Source organism: Haemorhous mexicanus, chromosome 18, assembly GCF_027477595.1.
Source record: "Haemorhous mexicanus isolate bHaeMex1 chromosome 18, bHaeMex1.pri, whole genome shotgun sequence".
NCBI lineage: Eukaryota > Metazoa > Chordata > Aves > Passeriformes > Fringillidae > Haemorhous > Haemorhous mexicanus.
Window position 1 is genome coordinate 3,604,061 of NC_082358.1, and position 27,665 is coordinate 3,631,725.

A 27,665-nucleotide genomic window follows, 5' to 3' on the forward strand; every position below is an offset into this window, starting at 1 on the left:
TTTCCACCTCATTATCCCCCTTGGAGCTGTGGTTTGATGCCCTGGAGGCAGAGCCCTGCCTTGGCAGGCTGTGATGGGAATTGGAGAGGGGATATCGTGGAATTGGGATTGGATCAGAGCAGCTTTCACCAAATCTTGCTTCCCAGTGGAACCAAAAGGTTTTGCCCAGGAAAGCGCACCCAGATCAAACATCACCCACTGCTCCTCCCCTCAGTGTGCTCATGGAAGAGGCTGGAGAATTGGAAAGAGGAAATGTTAGCCCTGAAGTGGAATTTCATGCCTTTTCTGAGATAATATTTCAGTTCCTGCTTCCCCCCCCCCCCGCCCCTTTTTTCCTGCTAATGGTTCTTGGTGTTTCTAAACTGAATCAAACATGAGCTTTAAACCCTGGATGGTCTCCTGAGGAGCAGGGTCTGGCACCCCAAGGATTTGGCAAAATAAATGTGAAATCCCTTAGTCTGTGCAGGTGAAACCCTCCCAAGTGCTGCTCAGACACTGCTTTTTGGAGTGGCTTCTCTTCTCCAGACAAGACAATGAGAGATGGTGTTTGGAGACAAAAATATCATGACAAGAGCAAAAGCCAGCCCTTGTTGGGGCTGCCTGTGCCCTCTCTGCAGCAGATGGTGCCTCTCGGCTCCCTTTGAATTGCTCTCAGTGCATTACTTGGTTTTCAATTTCATTCCCTATCCTAGGAGCAAGCTCAGCTTTATGTTTCCCTTTTAAGCTGATTGAAATAAAGTATTTGAACAAATGTCATGGGCACTTAGAAATCTCTCTTCTGTTTACTCTCCTTTGCTTTCACTCTGTCCACCCTCTGCAGCACTGGCTCTTAAAGCCTTGAGTGCTGTCTATTGAAATTAATGTGTCTTGCAGGCAGGAGACCGGACAAATTCATTAATTTTTTTGTATATTGGAAATGTGCCTTTATGAAGCCTCTGCTCATGTTTTCCTGGTGGTTGAATAGCTGAGCTTTACGAGCCCACAGCAAAGAGATGGTGGCTCCTTGAGAGCCATTAGGTCCATACCTCCGGGAGCGTGGTCTTCATCCAACAAACACTTAGAGTCAGTACAGAAAACAGGCCCCAAAAAGGGAGTTTTGTGTTCTTCCCAACTCCCTTCAAACATCCATCACTGCCTGTATAACTCCTGGAGTTCCAGGGGGGCAAATCCCGGGGTGATTTCCACTTCAGGGGGGGTGTTTCTGCTGTTCCAGCTCCCCTGAAGGCTGCACAGTGTCTGGAAAGCCTCTTCCTTCCTTCCTTCCTTCCTTCCTTCCTTCCTTCCTTCCTTCCTTCCTTCCTTCCTTCCTTCCTTCCTTCCTTCCTTCCTTCCTTCCTTCCTTCCTTCCTTCCTTCCTTCCTTCCTTCCTTCCTTCCTTCCTTCCTTCCTTCCTTCCTTCCTTCCTTCCTTCCTTCCTTCCTTCCTTCCTTCCTTCCTTCCTTCCTTCCTTCCTTCCTTCCTTCCTTCCTTCCTTCCTTCCTTCCTTCCTTCCTTCCTTCCTTCCTTCCTTCCTTCCTTCCCTCCTTCCTTCCTTCCTTCCCTCCTTACCTCCTTCCTTCCTTCCCTCCTTCCTTCCTGGCACCCATGGAGAATGTGTCATCACGTTTCTCCAAACAGAAAAGTCCATAAGTCTTTGGTTGAAACCTTTGGTTGATTCTCCAGGGCAATGGGAGCAGTTCCAGGAGTTATCCTCTTCCAAGAGGACCATCAGAGCTCTGAGGTCACTCCAAAGCCCATCCAACCTGGCCTTGGGCACTTCCAGAGATCCAATGGCAGCCACAGCTGCTCTGGGCACTCTGTGCCAGGGTTCTACCACTCTCTGAGTGAAGAATTTCTTCCTAACATCCAATCTGAACCCACTCTGTGTCATTGTGAAGCCATCCCCTCTTGTCCTGTCCCTGCAGGCCCCTGTCAAGAGTCTCTGTCTTTCTTGCAGGCTCCCTTCAGGCACAGGAAGATCACAATTAGGTTACCCCAAAATCTCTTTTCCAAGCTGACCCACTTCAATCCCCTCAGCCTTTCTTCACAGCAATCCCTCTAATCAATTTTGTGGCCTCCTCTGGGTCACTCCAACTGCTCCATGTCCTGCTCACGCTGGGGACCAGAGCTGGAGGCAGCCCTGTCTCACCAGAGGGAATCCCATCTGATTAGGGTTGGGATTATCACTTGCTGTGGGTGTGATGTCCTCAAGCCCCTCCGCAGCTGGAGCTCTGGACTCTGCCAGCCCCCTGGTTTCCCCTGGGAGTCGCCCACCCTGTGTTTGCAGGGCTCTGAGCACAGATGTGTTTATTTAACTGATTTTCATAGGTTCCTTCCACTGATGCAAAGAGAGAGAGAGAGAGCTGTGTACATTAAATGAAGGCAGTGTAAAAAAATCAATTTAACTCCCATCTGAGCTGCACAGAGAAGGGAATAAATTGGAAATGATTTTTTAGATGACAATTTGGATTGTTCCCACTGCCAGCTGGACCAGTTCCTTCTGCTGCGTGAACTGCAGGCCTGGATGGAAGTGCTGGAGGCTCAAACAGCTTCAGAGAACACAAAGACCAGCAAAAAATAGTTGGAAAGTGCACCCAGGAACGCTGGTTTCAGGCAGGAATGAGGAGCACTGGCTGTCCAAGCCCTTGGCTTGCAGGATGTAGCTACACATCAAATCCTTCCTTTGCCTTTGGAGCCCTGGGATGGGCCCATGGAGGGGAGGTTGGTGCTCAGCTGATGCCACTTTCCAGTCCTGGTCTGTTTGCTGCTTTAAGATGAACTTTCTTGGTTTCAAAAGCTCTTGAATGTGCTTTTTTTTTTCTGCTTCTGCTGCTGAAAAGATCAATGAAAACACCACTCTTTCATTTGAAAGAAATGGCTCATTTTAACAAAAGCTTTTGAATTCTTTTCTTTGCAGTTTATTGCAAAATGTCACGTGTGATTATTTGTAAGGGAAACAGGTGAGTGGCTAAAATGGATGCAGGGATCAGACTCAAAAACCTGGATGTGGCACCTGTGGCACCAGATCTGAGCTCTTGAACTACCAGGGGTGTCAGGAGGTGTCCCTGTCACCGTGGGATCCCATGGAGGAGCTGCTCCCCAGGGGCACATGAAAAGGAAGGAGTGGGTGAAGGGTTCCTCTTATGGAAACTTGGGACTGAATAAGAGAACCTGGGTGTCACCATCCCAGCAGAAGATGGAGGACAAGAAGAAGAAGAAGAAGAAGAAGAAGAAGAAGAAGAAGAAGAAGAAGAAGAAGAAGAGGAAGAGGACACGCCCAGATTCCTCCATCTTGCCTCTTGAACCCCCATTCTAAATCCCCAAAATTCTACATTTTCACCCTGTGACAAATTCACTGTCATTCTACCCAAACCCTTGTGGCTTGTAACTCTTCACACAAAGTTGGTAAATGTTTCCATGGCTAAAATGGAAGGCACAGGTGTCTTTGACTCCATGCCAAGGTCTCTGAGCCCCTGCCAGGGTCTGGAATCACCCCGGGCAGCCAGAGGAATGTCCTGGGTCCCGACACCTGGGCATTGTCCAAGGGCCAAAGGAGGTGAAAAGGTCAAAATAGAAGATGGGAAAGAAGATGGGACAGCAGCAGCTGGTGTTGGGGAAGGTGATCCTGTCCTGTGGAGTAGGACAGAGGTCCAACAGGACCATGGGCCAGGGAGGGCAGATCTGGGCTGTGGATGTGCACCCTGTAGCCCATCCTGCCCACTGCATGCCACAGTCATGGAGCCACCCATGTGGGCAAAGCCCTCCAAAGTCATCCAGTCCAAGCACTGACCCAGCAGGACTGTGTTCAGCACTAACCCACGTCCCCAGGGCCACATCTATACATCTTCTGAGCACCTCCAGGATTGGGGTCTCCACTCCACCACTGCCCTGTGCAGCTCTTCCACTGCCTGACCACCCTTTCCATGAAGAAATGTTCCCTAATCTCCAGTCTAAACCTCCCCTGGCCCAGCCTGAGGCCATTCCCTCTCCTCCTGTCCCTGTTCCCTGGGAGCAGAGCCCGATCCCCCCCTGCTGTCCCCTCCTGTCAGGAGTTGTGCAGAGCCACAAGGTCCCCCCTGAGCCTCCTTTTCTCCAGGCTGAGCCCCTTCCCAGCTCCTTCAGTGCCTCCTGATGCTCCCTTCCCTTCCCTGGCCACACTCCAACCCCTCAATTTCCTTTTTGTAGCCAAGGGAGGCCCTACTGCATCCAGGTCAGCCCTGCTGCACTGGGCACATCCCTGGGCCCACTTTCTCACTGCTCAGTGACCCTCAAGGCCCTGGTTTAAAACCAGCAGTTTTAGGCAGAGCTTGGTACCCTGGAGCTGATAAATGTTCAGAAATCCTCACTTGTGACACCCATAGTGTGAGTGACAAGAAAAGCCTGTGTTTGCAGTCACACTTCTTCAGTTCTGGGTGCTGGTTTTGCTTTCTGAGCATGCAGCATTTCCATTTTCAGCCTTCTCTTCAAAACCAAAGGCTTATTTTTTGCCTCACAGAAGTAAGGGGCCACTGGCCAGAGGAGAAACTTCACAGCTGCTTGGAAAAAGAAAGTGCTGAGCCCTGTAAGGCAGAGGGAGCAGCAGCCCCTCTGTGTTCAGGGATGGGTTTAATGCCTTGTGAGGGCTGCCCTAGAGCAGAGGCTGGACAGAGCTAAAGAATAAAGCAGGGATTTATCAAAAGGCCTCCATGGATCCACCTTGGGCAGCACCAGAGCCCAGCCAGGGCTGCACCCAAGATGACCCAAAATGGCCCCAAAATGCACGGCCGGGCACGGGGTCTCTCCCTGGGATCAGCTCTGCTCCATTTGCACCTTGCAGTTCATTGTCCCAGCCCAGCTTTAGCCCAGGCACTCCCACCCTGCTTGTTTTTCTCTCTCCAGCCCACGGGGTTTGTGCTCCTGGGCTGAGATTTGGATCATTTGTCCTTGGTGCCCAGCTGGAGCAGGAATTGTTTTGTCTCCCTGCTCTGTGCACAGAGCTCACCATCCCCTGATATGGAGCCCAGACCCACACACTAAAGCAGCACAGAATGTGAGAAATAGAAAAGCTGAACCTGAGGCATCAGGTTCAACTCAGCCCTCTCCCCTTGCAGGGCTCAGCTCTGCAGCCTCTGGGAACCTTTTTGCCCCCAGCTGCTGATTTTGGGGTGCCAGCTGCTCCTGGGGCTGCCAGGGAGGCTGCAGTGGGATGGGGTGACAGGGGGACTTCTCTGAGGAGATGCCAGAGGCTGCAGTTCCCTCCAGACCTGGGATGCCTTAGGACAGGAGATGCTTTAGTGCCAGAACGTTCAGCCCCAAGCTGAGGGTTAACTCTCTGCTGGCTGGGAGAGGGGAAGGGTTAAGCTTTCAAAACCAGAACATTTTATTTTTGCAAGCAGAACTTCACACTCTCCACCCAAACCAACATTGGAGACCAGGGTATATTTGAGCTTGTCAGCTCTGCTTTGCTCTCTGCTGTTAAAAACCCCAGTGCTCCCCGCCTGAAAAAATGTCCGAGGGAAATTGAAAAATAACATTTTCCCCTTCTCCCGCTGCCACACCTGCTTTCCTTCCACAGCAACTGGCATTGCTCCAGCGTCCTGACAATGTCTGAGCCAGTGGGTGCTGCTGGAGCTGGGTACAAGTGCCTGGGTGGGATCCTGGGAGCTCCTGGCTGCTGCATCATCCCACTGCAGCCTCCCTGGCTGCCCCAGGAGCAGCTGGCACCCCAAAATCAGCAGCTGGGCGCAAAAAGGTTCCCAAAAGCAGCAGAGCTGAGCCCTGCAAGGGGAAAGGGCTGAGCTGGACCTGCCCCACTCCAGCTGCAAAGGCTGAACCTGAGGCCTCAGGTTTTGGCTTTTATATTTTTCACATTCTGTGCTGCTTCAGTGTGTGGGTCTGGGCTCCATATCAGGGGATGGTGAGCTCTGTGCACAGAGCAGGGAGACAAAACAATTCCTGCTCCAGCTGGGCACCAAGGACAAATGAGCCAAATCTCAGCCCAGGAGCACAAACCCCGTGGGCTGGAGAGAGAAAAACAAGCAGGGTGGGAGTGCCTGGGCTAAAGCTGGGCTGGGACAATGAACTGCAAGGTGCAAATGGAGCAGAGCTGATCCCAGGGAGAGACCCCGTGCCCGGCCGTGCATTTTGGGACAGGGACTCCAACTCTGGGAGTTCTTCCTCTGTAAAGGGAGGGCACGAGGAAAAGGAAGGGAAGGGTGTAGCTCAGGTGTTATAAAGATTGAAACACTCAGACACGAGCCATAGGAGTCCCAAAAGCACTGGGATGTCATCACTGTGACCCCGAGAGCAGCACGGAGGGTGGCTGGGTGCAGTTGCAGTGGCTTCACCTACTCAGCAGCTTGAAAGCACGGAAAGAAGTTAAAAGCCCATTTTAACCCCCATTTTTTATCACCTCGTTAACAGCTGTGCTACAGGTGCTGCCTCCTCCCTGCTGCCTGCAGGGACAGCAGCTCCAGGTTGCCTTGGTTTTGTCACTTGGCTGACAAATCAGGGACACACAACCCACCTGAACATGCCCCTGATAGAGGTGGGGAGAGGCACTGCCAGCCTGAGCACCCAAACCTTGCTGGGTTCTGCCCACCCACCTGGCATCTCCTGCCAGCTCAGAGCCAGAGCAGAATCATGGAATGGTTGGGTTGGGAGGGACCTTAAAGCTCATTCCAACCCTCACCATGGGCAGAGACATCTTCCACTGTTCCAAGCCCTGTCCAGCCTGGCCTTGGGCACTGCCAGGGATCCATGGGCAGCCACAGCTGCTCTGGGCAAGCAGCATTCAGGCTGGAAAGGCTCTGAGCCATTCTGCTGGTGCTGGTGGCTCCTGTGCTCTCCAGCAGAGTTCCCTTACCGTGGGCACCAGCACCAGGCCCAGCCAGAGCTCTTCCCCACACCCTGGGGCTGAGTTCACCCAGGCAGGACCAAGGAAGGGCTTTGCCAGCCCAGGGACACAACATCACTCTGACAGCAGGGGCAGCAAAGGTGTCTTGGCAATTACCTCAGCCTGAGCCTGCAAGTCTGCTGGTTTTGTTCGTGCTCATCTGAAAGCCTTTGACACATTCGAGCTGCATGTTTCTTTTATGAATATGCAAATCAAAGCAGTGAAATTACAGATAATGATATGTAGTCAAAACTTTTCAGAAGTTAATGCATATTCCTTATTTTGCAGATTTCTATCACATTTGTATTTGCAAAATAGATGAGATAACAGCGCTCAAGAGAACAGCTTTGCTGTCACTGCAGCAGCCACACACCTTTCACATCCCTCTCTGGATTGCTGCCAGCTCCCTTCCCAGAGCCAGGGGCACCCCGGGATGCCCAGGCAGAGCTGAGCTGCCCCCTGGTTCCCAGGGCTGTGTGCTGGCCCCAGGCACTGCAGGTGTCCCGTGGCTCTGCTCTGTAGGAATGTGCCCCTTGGGATGGAGTGACAAAATCATCCTTTGTCCCCTCAAAAAGGAAATGAGCCCAGAAGTTTCTCTCCTTGATTAGGTGAAAAGACACCTCATAGGACCTGGGGGACTTCACCTCAAACTTAAGGATAGCCAACTGGACAGGAGCCAAAAAGTCCTGCCTGGGCCTTTTATTAGAAAAAGAAGAGAACAAGAAGCTCTTGCACCTGGATCAGTTTTTCTTTGTAAAGAGATTTGTTATTTTGCCTTTTATTAAAACCATTTGGTTTCTAGCACAGCAACAGAAGCCATCCTGCTGATTTTTTTGTCTCCAAAGGTAGCTGAGCTATCTGGGGTGAGAAACAGACCTCCAAGAGTTTAGGAGACCTGGCTGGAGGAGGCTCCTATGGCTCTGCTCTGGGGCTGTGATCCTGCTGTAGGGCTGGGGCAAAACCCTCTGCAGAAACCCAGACTGGGGTCAGCTCTCCCAGGCAGGGGGCACAGGGGCTGCCTGCATGGCGTGCCTGGCACTTTGGGGATCAGCCACAGTGGCCTGTGCACTCCAGAAGGGCTTCCATGGGAAAAAATTACTCATTTGCTCTTTTGTTGCTGTCTTGCTACAAGCCCAAGTTTAGATATGATAGTAACATGGTGCCAATGCCATTAAATACTTTGAAAATGAGGGTATCTTTCCACAAAGCAATTCAGTACTTTTCCAAAGTGAAGTTTTCAAAATAACACTGGTCTGGTGTGGTTTCTTCTTGTACACAAAATGTACAACCCCAAATATTTGGCTTTATTCTTGTTGTGGTTTAGCCCCAGCTGGTAACTTAGCACCACACAGCTGCTGCTTATTCCCCCACACCCCTGGGATGGGGAGGGGAACCAGAAAAAAAACCACCCAGGCGTTGAGATAAAAAGAGTTTAATAATTGAAATAAAGTAAAATAATAATGTAACAACAACAATTAAAATGGAAATAATAAAAACAGAGACAAGAATGAACCCCAAGAAAGACAAGTGATGCCCACTATAACCACTCACCAGCCCCTGACTGATGCCCAGCCCATTCCCCAGCAGGGATTGCCCCTCCTGGCCAGTCCCTCCCCAGTTTCTGTACTGGCCATGATGGTCTATGGTATGGAACATCCTTCTGGCCACTTGGGATCAGCTGTCCTGGCCATGCTCCCTCCTGGCTTCTCCTGCCCGCTGGCAGAGCATGAGACACTGCAGAGCCCTTGATTTAGGGCAAGCACTCCTAGCAACAACTAAAACATCAGTGTGTTATCAGCATTATTCTCATACCCAGCCCAAAACACAGCACTGACCAGCTCCTGAGAGGGAAATTAACTCCATCCCAGCTGGAGGCAGGACAATTCTGCTTTAGGAGGGATGTCAGAGCTGTATATGGGAAATACAGCATGCTCCTGCTTCCCTCCCCTTTGCTGCTGTTCCTCGATGTGCTCTGCTGCCAGGTGAGGTGCAGTGCTCACATCTGCCTGCTCCTCAGAACCTTCTGGAGTGCCCAGGGCAGACACAGCTCCCTGGGACCCGTGTGGGCTGCATGAGCCAGGTCCATCCATCCCTTCGTCATCAAATATTCCACGGTAATTCCATGGGGGCTGGCCTGCAGGAGCTGAGCTCCTGTCAGCCTCTTGCCCAGGCTCTCTGCACACTGCTGGGCCTCCTACAGACCTTGGGGGCTGCCTGCACCTCATCCTGCTCCCAGCTCTTTAATTAGAGCCACAGAGCCATCCTCACTTTCATCCTGTCTGCTGCATTCCCAGTACATCCCCTCCAGCAGAGGAATGAACTGGAGGGTTTCATGAGGTGCCATGAGGTCCCCATTGTGGGATTCACATTCTCTGAACCTGAGAGGAGCAGTGAGAGAAGCAGAGAGGAGAATGATCAAAACAATTCTTATCTCATTGGCTGCTCCTGTGTTGTGCCAAAGCAGAATGCAATGTGGAGGTTGTTTGCCCAGAGTGAGGGTGTTTGGTTTCCTTGGCCTGTCAGTGCAGACTGTGGGTCAGCAGGCACTCACGAGATTCTGGGCAGCTGGGTTGGGTGCTTGTGCAGATTCAGCTTAGATGTAGTGTAATATAACATAGAATAATATAGAATAAAGGAATTAATTAGCCTTCTGATATCAATGGAGTCAGATGCATCATTCCTCCCAGGCAAGAATATCACGGATAACCCACCCCCGTGGGTGACACAGGAGGGCACCTCTGCCCCTCCCAGCTCAGCTCGGCTGGGAACCTGACCCTTTACTGAGGGTTCTCAGAAAACAGTTCTTGTTCTGTTCTGCCCCAAATTAATGTCACCCCCTGGAGCAGCGTGTGTGGGTGAGCGCTCTGAGCAGAGCAGCCCGGCCGTGGCTCTGGAGCCTGCCTCCCTCCCTTCCCCCTCCTCCTCCTCCTCCTCCTCTTCTTGCAAACACCTACATCCTTCCTGTATTGTTTCAAACCGCAAGATAATGAACTGAGCAGCCGAGCTGGGAGTGCAAAGGTCTGCGGGGGGAGGCGGACCCTGCACCCCGGGCACTGCAAATATCACCGGAAACCTCTGACCCCTGCTTGCATAACCGGGCTGGGCTGCTCGCCCCCAGGGCAGGGCTGGCCCCAGCCCCTGAACCTGGCCAGCCTATTTTGGTCATCTGGCCCTCGCTGTGGGACCCGTGGTGTGGGGCTGCTCTGCTTCTGGGAGCTCCTCGCCGTGTTCTCACCAGCCTTTATTTTAGTAAAGAGGGTTTTTTTGAGTTTCTGAAAGTCTTGTCTCTCCCCCAGGTGTTGGTGGCCACCTCTGACCCAGCTCTGGAATGGTTTGGGTTGAAAGGAACACTAAAGCTCAGCTCGTTTCTCCCCCTGCCATGGGCAGGAACACCTTGCACCAGGCCAGGTTGTTCCAAGACCCATCCATCCTGGCCTTGGACACCTTTATGGATGGGACATTGGCAGTTTTCACGTGTTCTGCCACAGCATTTTGTCTCTGTGTTCCCTGCTCCCTCTCCATCCTCTGTGGAAGGAAGAGCATTAACAAGAGCCTCACAAACTCCTCAGGGTTTTCACAGAGACAAGGCCCAAACAGAAGAGCTAAATGCATCTCCCAGCCTTCATCCTGAGAGTGTTGCAGATGTGCACAGATGTGGTTCAGCACAGCTCTGCTCTCCCAGCCCCAACACTCTGCGGCCTGGACAGCCACCAGACAGGGGTGGTCATTGACAGGGATGGTCACTGACAGGGGTGGTCACTGACAGGGGTGGTCACTGACAGGGATGGTCACTGACAGGGATGGTCACTGACAGGGATGGTCATTGACAGGGATGGTCACTGACAGGGATGGTCATTGACAGGGGTGGTCACTGACAGGGGTGGCCACTGACAGGGATGGTCACTGACAGGGATGGTCATTGACAGGGGTGGTCACTGACAGGGGTGGTCACTGACAGGGGTGGCCACTGACAGGGGTGGTCACTGACAGGGGTGGTCACTGACAGGGATGGTCACTGACAGGGGTGGTCACTGACAGGGGTGGTCACTGACAGGGGTGGCCACTGACAGGGATGGTCACTGACAGGGATGGTCATTGACAGGGGTGGTCACTGACAGGGATGGTCACTGACAGGGGTGGTCACAGACAGGGGTGGACACTGACAGGGGTGGACACTGACAGGGGTGGTCACTGACAGGGGTGGCCACTGACAGGGATGGCCCCTCTTGTGCTTGGAGCACCCTGGGATAGAGGAAGGTGTCCCTGCCCACGGCAGGGATGGGATCAGCTGAGCTTTAAGGTCCTTCCAAGCCAAACCCTTCTGTGGTTGTGTGACATGGTTCTATTAATACACAACAAACCCTGCTGTGGTCGCTCCAGGTGCTCTGGGGTGTCTCCACATGCACTGCTGGGGTTTGGAAATGTACCTCTGCCCCACCATCAGCAAGGAAGGGACGTGGGGATAAAACATCTACTTGGGCTGTGCTGCCCAAAGCTCCTGTGACAGCCCTGTCCCACGTGTCCCCCAGCCCTGTCCTGCTGTGCATTCAGTGTCATGCTGGCAGTGGATGATACTCACTGCTGCTTCAAACCCCAGAGCAGATTTCATGCCTAAAACACCATAATTAGGAGGAATGGTGAAAAGCTGCAGGAACAGAAGGCTCTCGTGGCTCTCCAGGAACTGCCAGCTGAGCTTTGTATCATTCAGCTTCGAGGAAAACCTTCACTCCCATTGGGTTTTCACAGCCAAACTCTTCCCCTGTGCCTGGCAAAGTCAAACCAGCTCCCAGACAGGCAGCTGTTAATGGGATTTGGTCCTTGGAGGTTATCCCAGGGCAAACACTTAGGTGCTGATAAGACAAAGGGACTCCCAAGGAGCCTGGAGTGCCCCTGGAGCTCTCTGCAGCTGTGCAGGGTCAGGGCCATGGGCTGTCTCCAGGGGCAGTGCTGGGTGATGTCACCATCATATTTTCTGAAAAATCCTTTGCCCAAGATTCTTCTCCTGGGAAGCTGAGAAGCCTCAGAGAAAAATGAAAATAATAATTATCTCATTTGCTTCTCCTGTGTTTTGCTGCTTTGGAATGTGGTTGGAGATTGTTTATCCAATATGTGAATTGTTTTAACTTAATGACCAATCACAGCCAGCTGTGGCAGGACTCTGGAGAGTCACGAGTTTTTCATTGATATCTTGCTAAGCCTTCTGTCTGTACCCTTTCTCTATTCTTTAGTATAGTTTTAGTATAGCATTCTTTAATATAATATAATTATAATATAATACCATAAAATAATAAATTAGCCTTCTAAGAACATGGAGTCACATTCACCAATTCCTCCTTCATCCTGGGGACCCGAAAAGACCACAGGGTGATGCTGCTTTGGGACAGCCTGGCTGTGGGCCTGGCTGGACCCTGCAGTCCCCAGCAGCAGTGCTGAGCATAGATGTGGGGATGTGGTTCTCCTCTCAGCCTGGGTTATGGGGTGCTGTCCAGGAATGCCTTTAAACCATTTTTAACCCTGCTATGGTACCACCACCACACCAGCTCCCTCCTGGGGACACAGAATTCAGGGGGAGCTGTCAGCCCAGCTGCCAGTTTGACAAGACAAACTCCTTCTGCTCCCCAGACATACTGGTTCTCCTCAAGGGCTGTGCAGAAATGCCAAGGGGAGCTGCAGAACTCAGCCCTGGGCACTGAGGCCAAACAGCATCCCATGCCATGGGCTGCCCTCAGCGCTGGGATGAGCTGATGCTGAGCACTGCTCAGTTCCAGGACCCAGAACTGCCACGAAACCAAGCCCAGACACCCTCAAGCACCAGTGGGCTTTGCTGGGTTGAGTGTGGGTTGATCATGGGTTGACCCACTCTGTGACCAGGTGAATAAACCTGTGGCAGCAGCTCTCTGGCCACAGAGAGAAAACACAACTTGCCCAGGCACTGTCCTGGGGAAGACTGAGAGAAGATCAGAGAAAAGAATGAGAAACCATTCTTATTTCCACTTGCTGCACCTATTGTGCACATGTGGAATGTGTTATGGAGATTTGTTTGTCAAAGGGTGGTTTCTTAATTGGACACTGGTGATGGTGTTTGGATTCATTGACCAATTGGATCCATCTGTATTGGACTGTCTGTTGGGGGATGAGTTTCTTAATGCTATAGTAGTATAATATATTATAATAGTATAATAATTATACTATTATAATAATATATAATAGTATAATATGTAGAATATAATAATATATGTATGTATAGTGTCTGTATATATAATATAATATAATATAATATAATATAATATAATATAATATAATATAATATAATATAATATAATATAATATAATATAATATAATATAATATAATATAATATAATATAATATAATATAATATAATATAATATAATATAATATAATATAACAATTCATCAGCCTTCTGGAATCATGGAGTCAGTGCTAATTATTACGTGGCTGGGGGCCTGTGGTAAAATAATCCTGCCTGGTGGTTTGAAAACCAGAGTTAAACAACACCTCATCATGCTACAAGATAAATCTGGCTTGATGTAAGCCCTCCAGAAGCATTAAGGATCAGCTGTTCTTTCTGGGGCACTTTGATAAAACCCTCACTTGCTTTTGATGGTCCTGCAAAGGCTGAGAGAGCTGGAGTGGCTCAGCACAGAGCACAGAAGACTCTGGGGACACCATGGTGCAGCCTGGAAGAGGGCTTGGGGAAAAGAGGGAGAGCAGCTCCTTACACCAGCAGGGACAGGAGGAGTTTTAAACTACAGGAGGGGAGGTTTAGGTTAGCAGTTAGGAGGGAATTCTTTACTCACAGGGTGTTCAGTGGCACAGGATGGCTGCCCCTGGATCCCTGGCAGTGCCCAAGGCCAGGCTGGCAGGGCTGGGAGCACCCTGGGACAGGGGAAGGTGTCCCTGCCATGGCAGGGGTGGAATGGGATGGGCTTTAAGGTCCCTCCCAACCCAAACCATTCTCTGTGCTAAACCCTTCAGGAACACATCTTTCTGCTCTGACCTCCAGCAGAACCTGGCTATTCCCACCTCCAAAAGGAAACACTCCACAGCTCACTCCAGTGCAGCCAGGTGTCCCCAGGGAGAACATCCAGGCATGGAAGAAATGACCCATTTTGTGCTCACCACACCCTCACAGGGCTCCACTGATTGATTATTTGCATGGCTCTACCTGGAACATCCTGCAAAGCCCAGATCTCCAGGGTGCTGCTGTCTCTGCCAACCCAGAGACCCTCCCAAGGGGTTTTGGTCACTCCCCTGGGAAGCCAAATATTCCCCTGCCTTCCTGCACACAGGGATTTGTGTGACAGAGGAGCTGAAGAAAAGGGTGCAGTGGAGGTGTGTTATTATCTTTTCATGGGAAATTCCGAGATGAAAGAAAGAAATTTAAAGTTTATGTCTCATTCTGTATTCCTTTCATTTTGGGTTTTGAGAAAGAAGAAATTATTCATGTCTCCAGTTCCTGCCCTCGCTCTCTCTCGTTTCTCTCTTGCTCTTCCTCTGTGCCAAAAATGAGAATACAAAGGGATGGATGGCAAATGTTTATAGGGAAGAGGAGATGCACTCTCTCAGGTTTTTGAAACTCTATAGCTCTAAATAATGCCTGAAACTGTGTAAAAATGGCAACTTGAAAGGGAAAAAGTGAAGTGTTGAGACATTTCAGTGTACAGGAAAGAAAAGAAATCAATTCTTGGGCATTTCTTGCTTTAATGAATTCAGTGTTTTGAAGGGGTCAAAGGAAATGGAAAACAACATAAACCCATGAAACTTTTGATTGAGAGTTTGAATTGCTGGGGGTGGAGTGTGTCAAGAAATCAAACTTTTCTCATCTGTAAAATGGGAACCATGCATTTGTTTTGCAACATGACTTTTGATTGCTTTTCAATTATTCAAAATAAGATATTTAGCTGCTTTATATTTGGAGTCCAAACCTGGTGTAGATTTTGTGAGTGTTCCCAATGGAATTACTGAGTACTGAGAGAGGCCCTGAGTGCCTGTGGTGTTTTGGCAGAAATACCCTCAAAAATTTAGGGTGTTTTTGTGGCTGGGTTTTATTTCCCTCTGGTTTCCATGGAAGGAGACAGTCCCTGTGGGCACTGCTGCAGCTCCAGGAGGAAGCTGGGACTTGCCCACCTGGGTGACATCAGCAAGGGGGACAATCCATGAGAGAGGTGAAAGGAGGAACTCCCAGGAGATGAGATCTGAGGGTGGAAATGACCTTCAAATCCATCCTGCCCCACCTTTTTCCTTGGATAATTTTAGAAGCTGGAAGAGGCCCCCATGGGCCATTTCCAGAGTGTTGGTAGGAAAACTGGGGGAGTGCCTGTGGCCTTTTCCCCTCTGTATCCCACATTCACTGAGGTGAGTGGGAGATAGGATCAGCTTCCTGGAGGGTAGGACTACTCAAAAGACCAGCCACAATTAAAGCACTCAAATAAAACCCTAATTATAAAAACTCCTCTGCATAACTACTGAAATATTTGGTGTAAATTGCTTGAGAAATAAAATTAGTATCAACTGTGCTCCAAGCCAATAAATCTCCTTGCAGTGTAATGCTCCTACACTGAGATGGTATCTCGTGTTCTGACAGTCTGTGCACTCCAGAAAGAGAAAAAAAGGGTTCAATATGGTCTGAAATTCCTTCATCCTGTTTCTGTGCGCTCCAGAAAGAGGAAAAAAAGGGTTCAGTATGGTCTGAAATGCCTTTATCCTGTTTTTCTGCTAACTTCCTCCAAGCCAGTCTGTCTCCTGGAGAAATCCCAAATCCCTGGGACTTCTTCCAGGCCTCCTCTGGATTGTGGGAGCTACAAGCTCCTACTCAGGAGACAGAAATGATGACATGTTCCATGTGCCCAAGGGGATGGAGAGAGGCAGTCTGACTCTGGGTGTTCCTGCTGCACGGAGCCCAAAGGGGTGTTGGATGAAGCTGGCTGCAGTTGAGGTGGCCCAGGTGGCTCTCTCCAGCCAGCCTTCCCTGCTCCCCTTTGCTCCCATCAGATGCAGGGTGCATCCAGTGGTCCTGCTGCTCCCCATGGAGCTGAAGTGCAGGATTAAATCAGGGATGGAGGGATTAAATCAGGGGCTGTCTTGTGTTGGAAATGCAAGATGTGGCTGGGGCTGTGCATTCTGTCCCCATCTGTCAGAGCTGGGCAGTTCTCTGCTGTCCATGGGGCAGTTTTCTTTCTCTCTCCCACAGCCCATCCTCCCTCCAGGAGATCTCTGCTGTCCATGGCCACTGAGTGTCCCTGCAGGGCTGATCAAATTCCAGCATCCCATGGGGAGATGCTCCGCCCAGGGCAGGAGCCAAGCTTTCCTACCTGGATCCAATCTGCCCTGGGAACAGCCCAGCAGCCTTTGCCCACTGCATTCCCAGAGGAGCAGCTTTCTCCTGCCCTGCATTCCCAGAGGGAGAGCAGGCCCATCTCCAGCAGCCCTGGAGCTCCAGAGGAAAACTCCCCCCTTGTGCAGGATCCCTGCTCCAGCAGAACCACAGCTGGCACTGCAGGAGGGCTGAGCCCCCCTGGGATGGGACTGTGCCACCAGCCTGAGCCCCCCTGGGATGGGACTGTGCCACCACCCTGAGCCCCCCTGGGATGGGACTGTGCCACCACCCTGAGCCCCCCTGGGATGGGACTGTGCCACCACCCTGAGCCCCCCTGGGATGGGACTGTGCCACCACCCTGACACACAGGGGCCAGGGCCTGCTCTGACTCTGGCTGTGGTTTGTTTTTGTGCTATTGCATTTGTATTTTTAATTTCCCTAGTAAAGAACTGTTATTCCTGTTCCCATATCTTTGCCTGAGAGCCCCTTATCTTCAAAATCATAATAATCAGAGGGAGGGGGTTTGCATTTTCCATTTCAGGGTAAGTTCCTGCCTCCCTTAGCAGACACCTGTCTGTTCAAACCAAGGCAGGGAGCAAGAGCCACATCACCAGACGTGCCCACAGCAAGCTATGACCAGCCTGTGGGTGATCAGGAGGGAATCCAGAGGGGATTTATTGGTTTTGGCTGGGATTTTCTCAGAGACCAACAGGATTTTCAGCTTGTTTATTACTACAGGTGGCATTTTTAATTTCCCCCTTTGCCAGGAGCCACGGGAAGGGTTGAGGAGCTGGAGGAACCTGGTTGTGGAACAGTTGCTCACTTGAAGGGTGTCCTGATGGCAATGTGGACAGGGATGCTCAGCCATGGGCCAGGGAGGTGTAAGAGGAAGGTGAAGTCACACCAGACTCCAGCAGACCCTCTAGGACAGATGGATCCACATTTTCCATCTGCCTCCCCTCCACAAGCAGCAGCTCTGAGCGAGATGGATGGCCCAGGGCACACATGGCTCTCCTGGCTTTGCACAAGGCACTGACCTTTGGTCTGCATCCCATCTAAAATAAGTGTCATTTTATAGCCATGCCCACCTCCCGTGACCAAAAATTCATCTGGGAAGCAATGAAATGTGCATTAATTACACATTGAAGAGCAGTGGAAGTGTTACTCTCTCCCACAGACTTGCAGTACAAGAGGCTTCATTCACCATAAAATTTTAATGGGATCACAGGCTGAGGAATTGCATTTTGCCTCTGTAACTGAGTGCTGGCACTGACTTCAGGCAGCTGCAGGTCCCCACCTGGCTGGCCTTAAAGGCCATGAGGAGGGACAGCACTGCAGCATCTCCCAGTCCTTGCTGCTGTCTCTGGGTGAGGCTTCCTGTGTGTTCCCAGATTTTGGTGCCTCAGAGCCACAATGGGAGCATGAACACAGGGAGAAGAGCAAGGCAGGGTGGGGGCAGGAGCCTTGGAGGTGGGGAGGGGCAGGCTGAGCTCTGCTGAAGGCACTCAGCTGCACAAACACCTGAAACGAGCTCACCAGTCTCATCTGCACAAACACAACTCCTAAGCCCTGCTTTATCTGACCCCTGTCCCCACAATAATAATGGCAGAGCAACTGAAAGTTCTCTAATGTGCTTGCAGCTGTAATAAAGTAACCCCACTAGGAATAAAATGTCCAGCAATTACTGTGCCAGGTATTGTGCTGATTTATCAAATTGCAGTTGAAAGTCAAGAAGAGTTGAGGAGACAGTGATAAAACATCTGATCTCAGCTCTGACTCTCAATTACCCTCCTGGCCAGCACAGTATTTCATCCAGAGCAATTGTTATTCCTCTCTTCATCTTCAAAAATCATCACTCAAACTGGGAATTTTGCACTCCTCGTGTTCTGCCTGCACTCTGTGACGAGCTGCCAAGGGGATGCTGAGTTTTTGGGACTCAGGCTCACAAACCTCCTGCTGCAGGGTGGAGCACATGGAGTGAAAGCAAACTGCCTGTGCTTCATCCCCGAGAGACACAGGCTCCTTTTTGGGCTCTCCAGTCTGCAGAAGGATGGCAAAGGTGCCTCTTGTCATGTTTGCTTGGAGGGCAGAGCCCTTCCAGCCCCTGGGGACAGCAGTGGGCAGAGGGCAGGAGAAGCACAGCTGGTCCTGCTGAGGAGGTTCCCATCCCAGCCCTTGTTCCATGCAGCACAGAGCCCAGCTGGAGCACTGGGTGCACCTCAGGTGCCTGGATAAGGAGGATGTGGAACTGTTTGAGCAAGTCCAGAGGAGACCATGGAGTTGCTGGGGGCACTGGAGCACCTCCCCTGTGGAGAGAAGCTGAGAGAGCTGGGGCTGTTCACCCTGGAGAAGAGAAGGTTGTGTGGAGACCTCCCAGCACCTTCCCAGAGTGTGGAGGAGCTACAGGGAAGGGGAGAGTGACTCATCCTCAGGAACTGCAGGGACAGGACAAGGGGAACGGGATCAAACTGAAAGAGTGGAAATTTAGATGATATGTTAGGAAGGAATTCCTCCCTGTGAGGGTGGGCAGGCCCTGGCACAGGGTGCCCAGAGCAGCTGTGGCTGCCCCTGGATCCATGGCAGTGCCCAAGGCCAGGCTGGACAGGGCTTGGAGCAGCCTGGGACAGTGGGAGGTGTCCCTGCCATGCAGGGCTGGGATGAGATGGGCTGTAAAGTCCCTCCCAGCCCCAACCATTCAGTGATTCTATGATCCCATGCTTGTCTCTGTGGGCTGGGCCATGCCACGGGGGCAGTGTGCATGTTCTGGTGGCCCCACCTTGGCGAGGCACAGGAGGAGGAGGAGGAGGAGCTGGAGGTGCAGTGCAGCCTGTGCTGGGTCTGACACCCAAGCTGTGCCTGGCACTGCCAGCCTGAGGGTCCTGGTGCCCAGAGCCAGCTCCCAGGGCTACAGCTCATGTCCTTCACCAGGGACTCGCTCTGCATCCAGACTCCAGCACCTTTGGGAACAGGGACACTGTTCAGGTCTGCCCTGGGTGGGGACCAGGACCTCACCAAGGCTGGCACAAAGCTCCTGCCCCCAGCACGTGCTGCAGCTGTCAGGGACCTACCTGGGGTTTGTCCTTTCCTTTCCTTTGATCCTTCTCTCAGTATTGTTGGTCAGGGCTGTTTTCCATCCCATCACCTCAGCAATGATAACACAGATGTAGCAAAGTGTCCTCCCAGCCCTGCCGGGGCGTTGGTGCCCACACAGCTCAGGGTGGTGCCACAGGAGGATCCACAGGTGGGGAGCAGACTCTCTCCACACACCCTGGCCGTGTCCTGGTGGGGCAGTGGGATGTTGGTGGATATTCCCCATTTCTGTGGGAGCCACCTGGGGCAGTGCTTGAAGGGTTAACAGCAACGAGATGCTGCTGCTGAGCTTTGTTAAACCCCTTATTACACCCCGCAGCACTGCTAATTATGTGTTAATAAACCAAAGTCAATTAGCCAGGGCTCTCCCTGCTCCTGCCTCTTCACATCCCTGTCCATCACTAGCTCAAAGTCTGGGAATGCCTGCCTTGGTCCTGCCCCCTGCCCTGCAAACCCTGCCCCAAAGCTGTTCCAGAGCCCTTTGAGGACCCAGCCAGTGCTCTCTGACTTGAACCGGGAGCTCCACAGCCCATCCTGCCCCAGAACACCACCCTGCCTTGGGGCAGCTGGAGAGGAGGTGAAGGGGAGCCAATATCCTTCTTCAAATATGGAAAAAATTACCGCAGCAAGGAAAGCAATAAATTCTTCCCCACGTTCAAAAGCAAGGGATTTGCTTTGTAGGGAGAGAGATTTAGGTTATCTGCCTGGAATTTAAAGGTTTTTAAAGGGAGGTTAGGCACACGGGCAGGGTTTAGAGAGAGCTCACCCTGCCCTGAGGCTTCTGGAGACCCAGCTACTGAATTTTCCAGTGCTGTTAATTACAGACCAAGGGTTCAGAGCTCCCCCAGCCACACCAGCCCTGCCTGGCCCGGGGCCCCAGGTCCTGACCCTCCAGGCTGGGCTGAACCCTCTTGTTGAACTGGATGTGTCCTCCCAGCACTTAACAGGCAGGTAAAAATGGAGAACAGCTAATTGCAAAGGCAGAGAGTGACAGAACAAGTGGGAATGGATTTAAACTGAAAGAGAAGAAATTTAGGTTGGCTATTGGGAAGGATTTTTTCCTTGTGAGGGTAGGCAGGCCCTGGCACCGGGTGCCCAGAGAAGCTGTGGCTGCCCCTGGATCCCTGGCAGTGCCCAAGGCCAGGTTGAAGCACCCTGGGCTAGTGGAAGGTGTCCCTGCCCATGGAATGGGGTGGGATGGGATGAGCTTTAAGGTCCCTTCAACCCAAACCACTCTGTCTCTGTGATGGTGGATGGCAGGCTCAGCTCCCAGTCGCTTCCCTGGAGCAATTCCAGCTCCATGACAATTAGCCAACAGCTGGAATACCATTTAAGCACAGCTGCCATCATGCAAATTTAGAGATTAGTAGGGATTAAATTGTTTTGGAAAGCCCCACAATTTCTCATTAATGCTCTGGGCTCTCTAATAGCCAAGTGCCCTCCATTCCCCAGATGGCTCCACATGCCCAGGGCTGGAGATGGGTCACTGTGCCCTCCGTGGTGCCCCAGAGCAGCCACCAGCCCTTGGAGAGAAGCAGAGGCACCCTGCAGAAATGTAGGGAGGTGGCCAGAAAGCTGTCAAAATGTGGTTATTGCTTTGCACAGTTGCCCCAATTTAGGGGCAGCTTTCAGTGGCTCCCTGCACTGCTGCCCCACAAACCTCCTCAGGGGAGGCCCCCAAAGCGCTCCAAACCCACGGCCACAGTGACCCAAAGCTGCCAGAGCTGGGGTTGGACATCAGGGGGATGGACATCATGGGTGGCACCTTCCTTCAGAGGGGACAAACCACAGGCACCTGGTGGCACCAAAACCCCCTGCGTTGATCCCTTGCAGACCCTCTCCCAAGGCTGGAAACCTCCTCCCTGTGATTTCAGAGTCTCAGGGTCACTGACCTGCTGTCACCGACATGTTTCATGAAAAATCCTTTCCTTAGGATTTTTTCCTCCTGAGTTGCTGAGAGGCCTCAGGAACAAAATGCAAACAATTCCTCTCTGCTGCTGTGGGATGCACCAGGTGGATCTGGGATTGGTCTCACCTGGTTGTTTCTAATTAATGGCCAATCCCAGTCCAGCTGTCCAGACTGTCTCTGTCAGAGACAAACCTTTGTTATTCATTCCTTTTCTGTTCTTAGCTTAGCCTTCTGATGAAATCCTTTCTTCTGTTCTTTTAGTATAGTTTTTAATATAATATATATAATAAAATATTAAATCAGCCTTCTGAAACATGGAGTCAACTTTCTCATCTCTTCCCTCATCCTGGGACCCCTGTGAACACCGTCACAAACTGCCACACACACAAAAAATTAACATCTCAGAAGCTCTCCCTGGAGGAAATCCTCTCTCCTTGCCATGATAACTCCAGGAAGGTTTTTATAATATTCTATTTTTCCTCCTTATTTTAATCATTGCTTATTTATTATGAAATTAATTACTTTGATATTGCAGAATGAGAAGAGGGCAGCCAGGTGAGGATGTGGTGGGAGAGGAGAGAGGGTTGGAAGGCTGAGGAGGATGAGGCAGAGGCCACATCCAGGATGTCCCCCAGAAAAAGGAGAGACTGCTTCAGCTCTACTTTTCATATGTTTTATTATAAAGAAAGGTAAGATAAGCATTGTGAACCGAATGTGCCAGGTGCTGCCAAAGCAGCGCCCTCAAACAAAATAAAAAATAAAAAAAACCCCGAAAATGCACCTTATGAGAAACTGTAATTATGCTCTCTAATTTTTTCATAAATAGACAAAAATCATTGTCAGCAATTTTTTAAATAGATGGACATATGGCCAGAAAAAAATAATGATGCCATACAACATGGATATAAATTGTCCATTTCTTGCTGTACAAATAATAGAAACAAGTTTGGCAGGCTTTTTTTGTTGTTTTTTTATACACATCTCCCTTCTATGTATAACTAAAAAATGTGCTACAATAATATAAAATGCTTTTACTATAAAGTAAACTACTAATTTCTTTCACAAAAAAATCTTAAAGATGTCTTTAGCACAGCTCTAAAACACTTAGTAAACTACTTACAACTATCCAACAAATTATATTTTCATGATCTCTTTCACATTTGTCCTCTCATAGTTTGCCTTCTGCTCTCTCCCCCACCTACCTAGCAATAGTTTTTATTTATTTTTGTAATTTTTTTTTTTGCCAGACCGTCCAAGGCCTTTGCATGTACAATATTCACACAAACTTCACATTTTCTTGCACAAAGTTTAGTGCTGTTAGCAAGTCAAAAGAGTGCATCCTCCTACTGAGCTGGCCTAATGCTGCAGGACACCAGACCTGGGTTTATGCTGCGTCTAAAAGCAGTTCACTAGGAAAATAGTCCATAGCTAAGCTGATGGCAAGCAGGAAAACGGTGTCCTTAGTTTAACTTCATCATTTTTTTGTTGGTTTTGCGCTTATTTTATTATTTTTATTTGAATTTTCTCTCTTTATTGATTTTTTTGTTCTTTGTGATTTACGAGGTGGGGTATTTTTTTTGTTGTTGTTTTTTGGGGTGGGGGGGGGGTGGGAAACTTCCACAGAAAGTAGACTTATTTTTTTTTTAGAGTTCAAAAAGAAAAGGAAAAAAAAAAAAAAAAAAGAAAACTGCTCTTAGAGCCTGGAAACGAAGCCAGCGCCGAGGTGCGGCGGCAGCCGCGCCGCCCGTCCGACCCGCTCGTGCCTCCCACGGGGCTGGAGCATTGACCCTCTCAAGTGTCCTTCTTCTGAGCCTCCTCCCAAAGGGGTGCTGAGCCTTAGGTGAGGTAGAGTGCCTTGTCCCTTGGCAGCATGCTGTAAGAGAAAGCAGAGGCAGTGAGACAGCAGGGAAGGGGCTGGCACAGCTGGCACAGCTGGCACATGGTTTGTGCCCACGCCGTCACTTTCAGGGGGATGCCCTTTTCATTTTTGCCCTTTTTTCTTTCATATTGATGCCTGAAGTTTTTAGCTTTTATATTTTCCAGGTCCTGCATTAGTGTCTAACTCTGAACTCCATGTGGAGTGTCAGTAAGCTCTCTTCACATTTCGGTCAGACAGAACAATGCCAGATGGGAACCAAGGGCATCATTGCAGCCTCAGGCCCAAAAAGTATGAACAAAAGTGAACTGGGGATATTGGGAAGGATTTTTGGGGATTTTGGGGAAATGTGACTTCATTACCTGAAGCTGTAATTGGACAATTAACCCCTGATATGCAATTAGACCAAACTTATATCTGTGTGAAAAACTCATGACCATCATCCATCTTGGGTCTAGCCTCAGCCAGGCTCTTGCACTGCCCAAGGTGTGTCCTTTGAAGGCCTTCAATAAATACCTACTTTGTTCTTGTAACTCTGTCTAGCCTCTGTTCTAGGTAGCCTCTCCAAGGCATCACTGTTCTCTGTATTCCTTACACATGTATTGGTAACCTGCTGTGTTAGTGGCTAGTTTTCCCTGTAGTTTTCCAAGCCCTTTCCCTAGGTAGAAAGACAAAACATATTCCAAAGCTCCTGTCCTATCTTGGTTCCCCCTGGCAACCAAGGTGGAAAAACAGCTTTTCAGACACATTTTCATCAACAAAGTACCAATCCCATGTGAGGGAGGGGGAGACTTTGAAGGGGATTGACCCATGGGTGGGAATTGCATCACCACTTGTGCTCCTAATTGGTGCTTCTTGTCAATTGTGCTAATTAACCAAACATATAAAACTGCCTGCACCCCCATGGGGGTGGGTGTTTGTGGTCATTTTTCCATAACTGCCCTGAAGGCCTCCCACACAGACCAGCTTTCATATCTCCTGTTATACTAATATTATCTCAAATGTGAGTGTTGTTTCATGTGCAGGTTGGAAAAGGGCACAAAACACTGAGGGACCACAGCAGGATCATTCAGGTTGGAAAACTCCTCTAAGATCAAGTCCAACCATTCTCCCAGCACTGCCAAACCATGTCCCCAAGTGTCACATCCACATGGCTTTTAAAACCCCCCAGGGATGGTGTCTCCACCACTGCCCTGGGCAGCTCTTCCAACGCTTGACCACTCTTTCCCTGCAGATTTTTTTACAAATACCCAATCTTATGAGGGTACCCAATACTCTGGTGCAACTTGAGGCAGTTTCATCTTGTCCTGTCCCTTGTCACCTGGGAGTAGAGCCCAACCCTCACCTGGCTACACCCTCTATCAGGGGTGGCCCTGACCTAGCCCTAACCCTGGGGGGTAACCCTAACTCCAACCCTAAATTTCAGGCTGTAGAGAGTGAGGAGGTCCCCCTGAGAGTGAGAGTTGGATGCAATTTTATTTCTTCCTGAATTTCTGCTATAAGGGCTGCAACATCAGTTTCTTCCTCTGGCTTGGTGGGGCTGCAGGGCAGGGCCAGCTCTGGGGGGCCCTGCAGATCCCACCAGCAGGATGTTGGAATGCTCTGCCTGGGAACAGCCCCAGGGCCACCATCCCCTGCTTCACCACACCTGAGGCCGAGCCAAGGAGGTTTAGAGAGTTAATTTTGGATCAAATGAGCTCATTATCACACTACAGAAGGAGAGCCCAAAGATGGAGCCCAGACACTCTTTTTTTTTTGGGACATATTAGAGAGAGAAGGGGATGAAGTCCCCCTCCCCTGGCTCATGATCTGTGGAGGTTTTGCTCTGAGATTCAGGACTTTCAATGGGGTTTATCACCTGCACATACACAATGGAAACCTCACCAGCTCCATAAAGACATCTAGGCCTTAAAAAGTGTTAAAAGTTAAAGTTAAAAGTCTTGGGAGGCTCTGATGTGGGTGTGTTTGTGAGTGAAATAATAGGGAAGGGGCAGACAGCAGAGCAGGGCTGGTGTTGATAGAGCTGTCTTCTGATAGAGTCTAGAGCCCACCCTCTGCTAATCTCCACATTTTATAATCTGCATTTAAAATGCACAGTCTTCCCTCCTGCACTCAGAAAAGATTTAATGCCACTGAGCAGCAGCGAAGTATTCCAGTCCTAAAACTTCATTAATTTTACACAGCACGCTGCAGAGTATTTCCCAGTTCATTACAAAGTATTACCATAAATAATTGAACCCAAACTAAGTGCAGTTGTGATGGGTTGTCTTTGCCTTTTCATAGTGTTTGCTCATTTAGCTGCTGATTTGGAAAATTCCCCCCTTTGGAGAGGTTCAGTTCATTGTTGGAAGGAATTAGGGAGGTTATAAATGTCTGGGTCTAGTGGCTGTACATGGGTTTTTGTGCCTGGACAAGGTGTAATGGACAGTGCCCCATCTTTTAGCCTAAATCAGAGTGGGAAGAGGGGGGAAAAGTTGCTAAAGGATGACAAAAAGAACCTAATCCATGCCTTAAAGCAAGAGGAAATTCATAGAAAGATGAATCCAGTTCAGTGGTATCCCAAAAATACCTAAGTGTGAGGAGACAAAGGTAAATCATAGAATGTTTTAGGATGGAAAGGACACAACCCCCAGAGAAAGTTTTTTTTGGAGAGATTTGTAATCAGAGAACAAGGCAGGAAAAACAAGGGAGGTGCTTTGAGGAGTTAAAATTGAATTAGGGATTATGAAAGGTTTGCACGTGATTGTAAACCAAGCTGCACCTCTGGTGGAGGTGAGGCAGCTCCTTGGAGAAAACCACTGTGGAACAGAGGAATTCAGTGCCTGGGAAAGAGCAAGTGCCAGAATCAGGCTGTCAGGTGAGGGAGACAGGGGACTAGGAAAGGAGTTTGTGATGTGGTGGCAAAAAAGCATTGAAATTGTGTGCTGCAGTCACTTGTGGGAAGTGATAGTCAAACAGCAAGCAGGAGCTGAGAAATGCTCCCCCATGTCTTTGCTCACTATCTAGGACAGCTTGGGCTTCAGCCCAGAAAGAGCCAGGAAAATTGGATGGAAGTCAGTAAGCACAAAGTCATTAAGAATAGGAAGAGCAGGAGGGAAGGAACATTTAAAACTCTCTCTCCAGCACAGCTGAGTTATGAATTAAGGAGTGTCTGCTCACAGGATCCCAGAATTTGCAGGGCATGAGGGAAGAAGTATCATTTGATGGCATTTTAACTAGCAAGCATAGGCTGGGAAACAAAAATCCCTGCAGCAGTTCCCTTATTAGATAGAGAAGGACAGAGAGAAAGACAACCTTGTCAGTTTTTCAGAAGTTATCTGGATGACAAACACAAAAGAAAACGAGGCTTGGGAGGTTTTACCCCAGCTAACCCAGTGCCAACAGATGTTGGAAGATAAAAAAATATCAAGATTAGACATGAAATAAAATTCATAACCCACCAGGGCTGTCTGTGTGCTGGGGAGGTTGGGATGATCCTCTCTTCCAGGAATCTGGGGCTCTGCAGCTGAGTCACACCCCACCAAGGAACAATCCCTTCTCTTTCCAGACAGGTTTTGCTCCTCACAGGGCTGCTTTAATTGCCATTAAGCTGAATGTACCTCTGAGGTTGAAATGGGCCATTACATGGTCCAGAGACTTCCCAAATATACCTAGGGCAGCACTGATGGACCAAACCCATGGAGACAACATCCCTTCATCACTGCTGTGCCCAAGAACTGCTGAGGGTTGGACCCACCCAGCTAATGAAAGGTGCTGTGGAGGAGCCCAGTGACAACTTTGAATGTCACTTGGAAATCAGTGCAAAGTGCACTGGAGAAAGGAGAAGAATCAGGGAGATCATGGAATCCTAGAGTGGATTGGGTGGGAATGGGCCTTAAATCTCATCTCGTTCCCATGGACACCTTCCACTGTCCCAGGCTGCTCCAAGCCCTGGTCAGCCTGGCCTGGGACACTGCCAGGGGTCCAGGGGCAGCCACAGCTGCTCTGGGCACCTGTGCCAGGGCCCAACATCCCATCTAACCCTGCCCTGGCAGTGGGAAGCCATCCCCCCTTGCCCAGGGTGAGGAGATCCAGATCATCTCTTCTCTTGGCTTGTGAGCAGCCTTGAGGCACAGGAGCTGCAGCTGTCCCCCTGCAGAGGGGACACTGAGGCTGCAAACCCCAGGGCAGCAGAAGCAGGAGGGGAGGGCACTGCTGGCACACCAGGCTTTACAATAAATGAGAACAATCCAGCTTTGGGCCCTGGCTGCCAGCAGCTGCTGTGCCTTTGGTCACAGGAGATGGCTCCTTCCTCAGCAGACACTCTGACATTTTCAGTGCACTAAGCACTTTCTGCAGGACTGATCTCTATCCATCTGAGTTCCTTGCTATTATCTACTCTAGTAATTATCTGGAATCTCTGCATAATCTGTCTGGTTTTAGAATGGCTTCTTTTTTTCCAGGAAGCTGTGATAAACCCATGAAATTTGATATTTCTGCTGTGACAAAGGCATGAAATGCATGAGCTTTGATCATGAATTGCATGGGCCCTCTGCTTACAGTGTGGCACTCCAGCCAGATGTCACAGAGCTTGTTTTAGCAACAGAGGACTCGGTCCCC

General features: G+C 50.1%; 1 protein-coding gene across 2 annotated transcripts in view; it reads right to left on the reverse strand.

Moving 5' to 3' along the window:
* Positions 1–21,849: 21,849 nt before the first annotated feature.
* Positions 21,850–27,665, reverse strand: part of TOX2 (TOX high mobility group box family member 2) — a 168,318-nt gene continuing 162,502 nt past the window's right edge. For both annotated transcript variants that reach the window (XM_059862700.1, XM_059862701.1), the window contains exon 9: positions 21,850–23,063. In XM_059862700.1, coding sequence (XP_059718683.1) covers positions 23,027–23,063 — 37 coding nt within the window. In that variant the 3' untranslated portion in view covers positions 21,850–23,026. The remainder of the gene's footprint in view (positions 23,064–27,665) is intronic.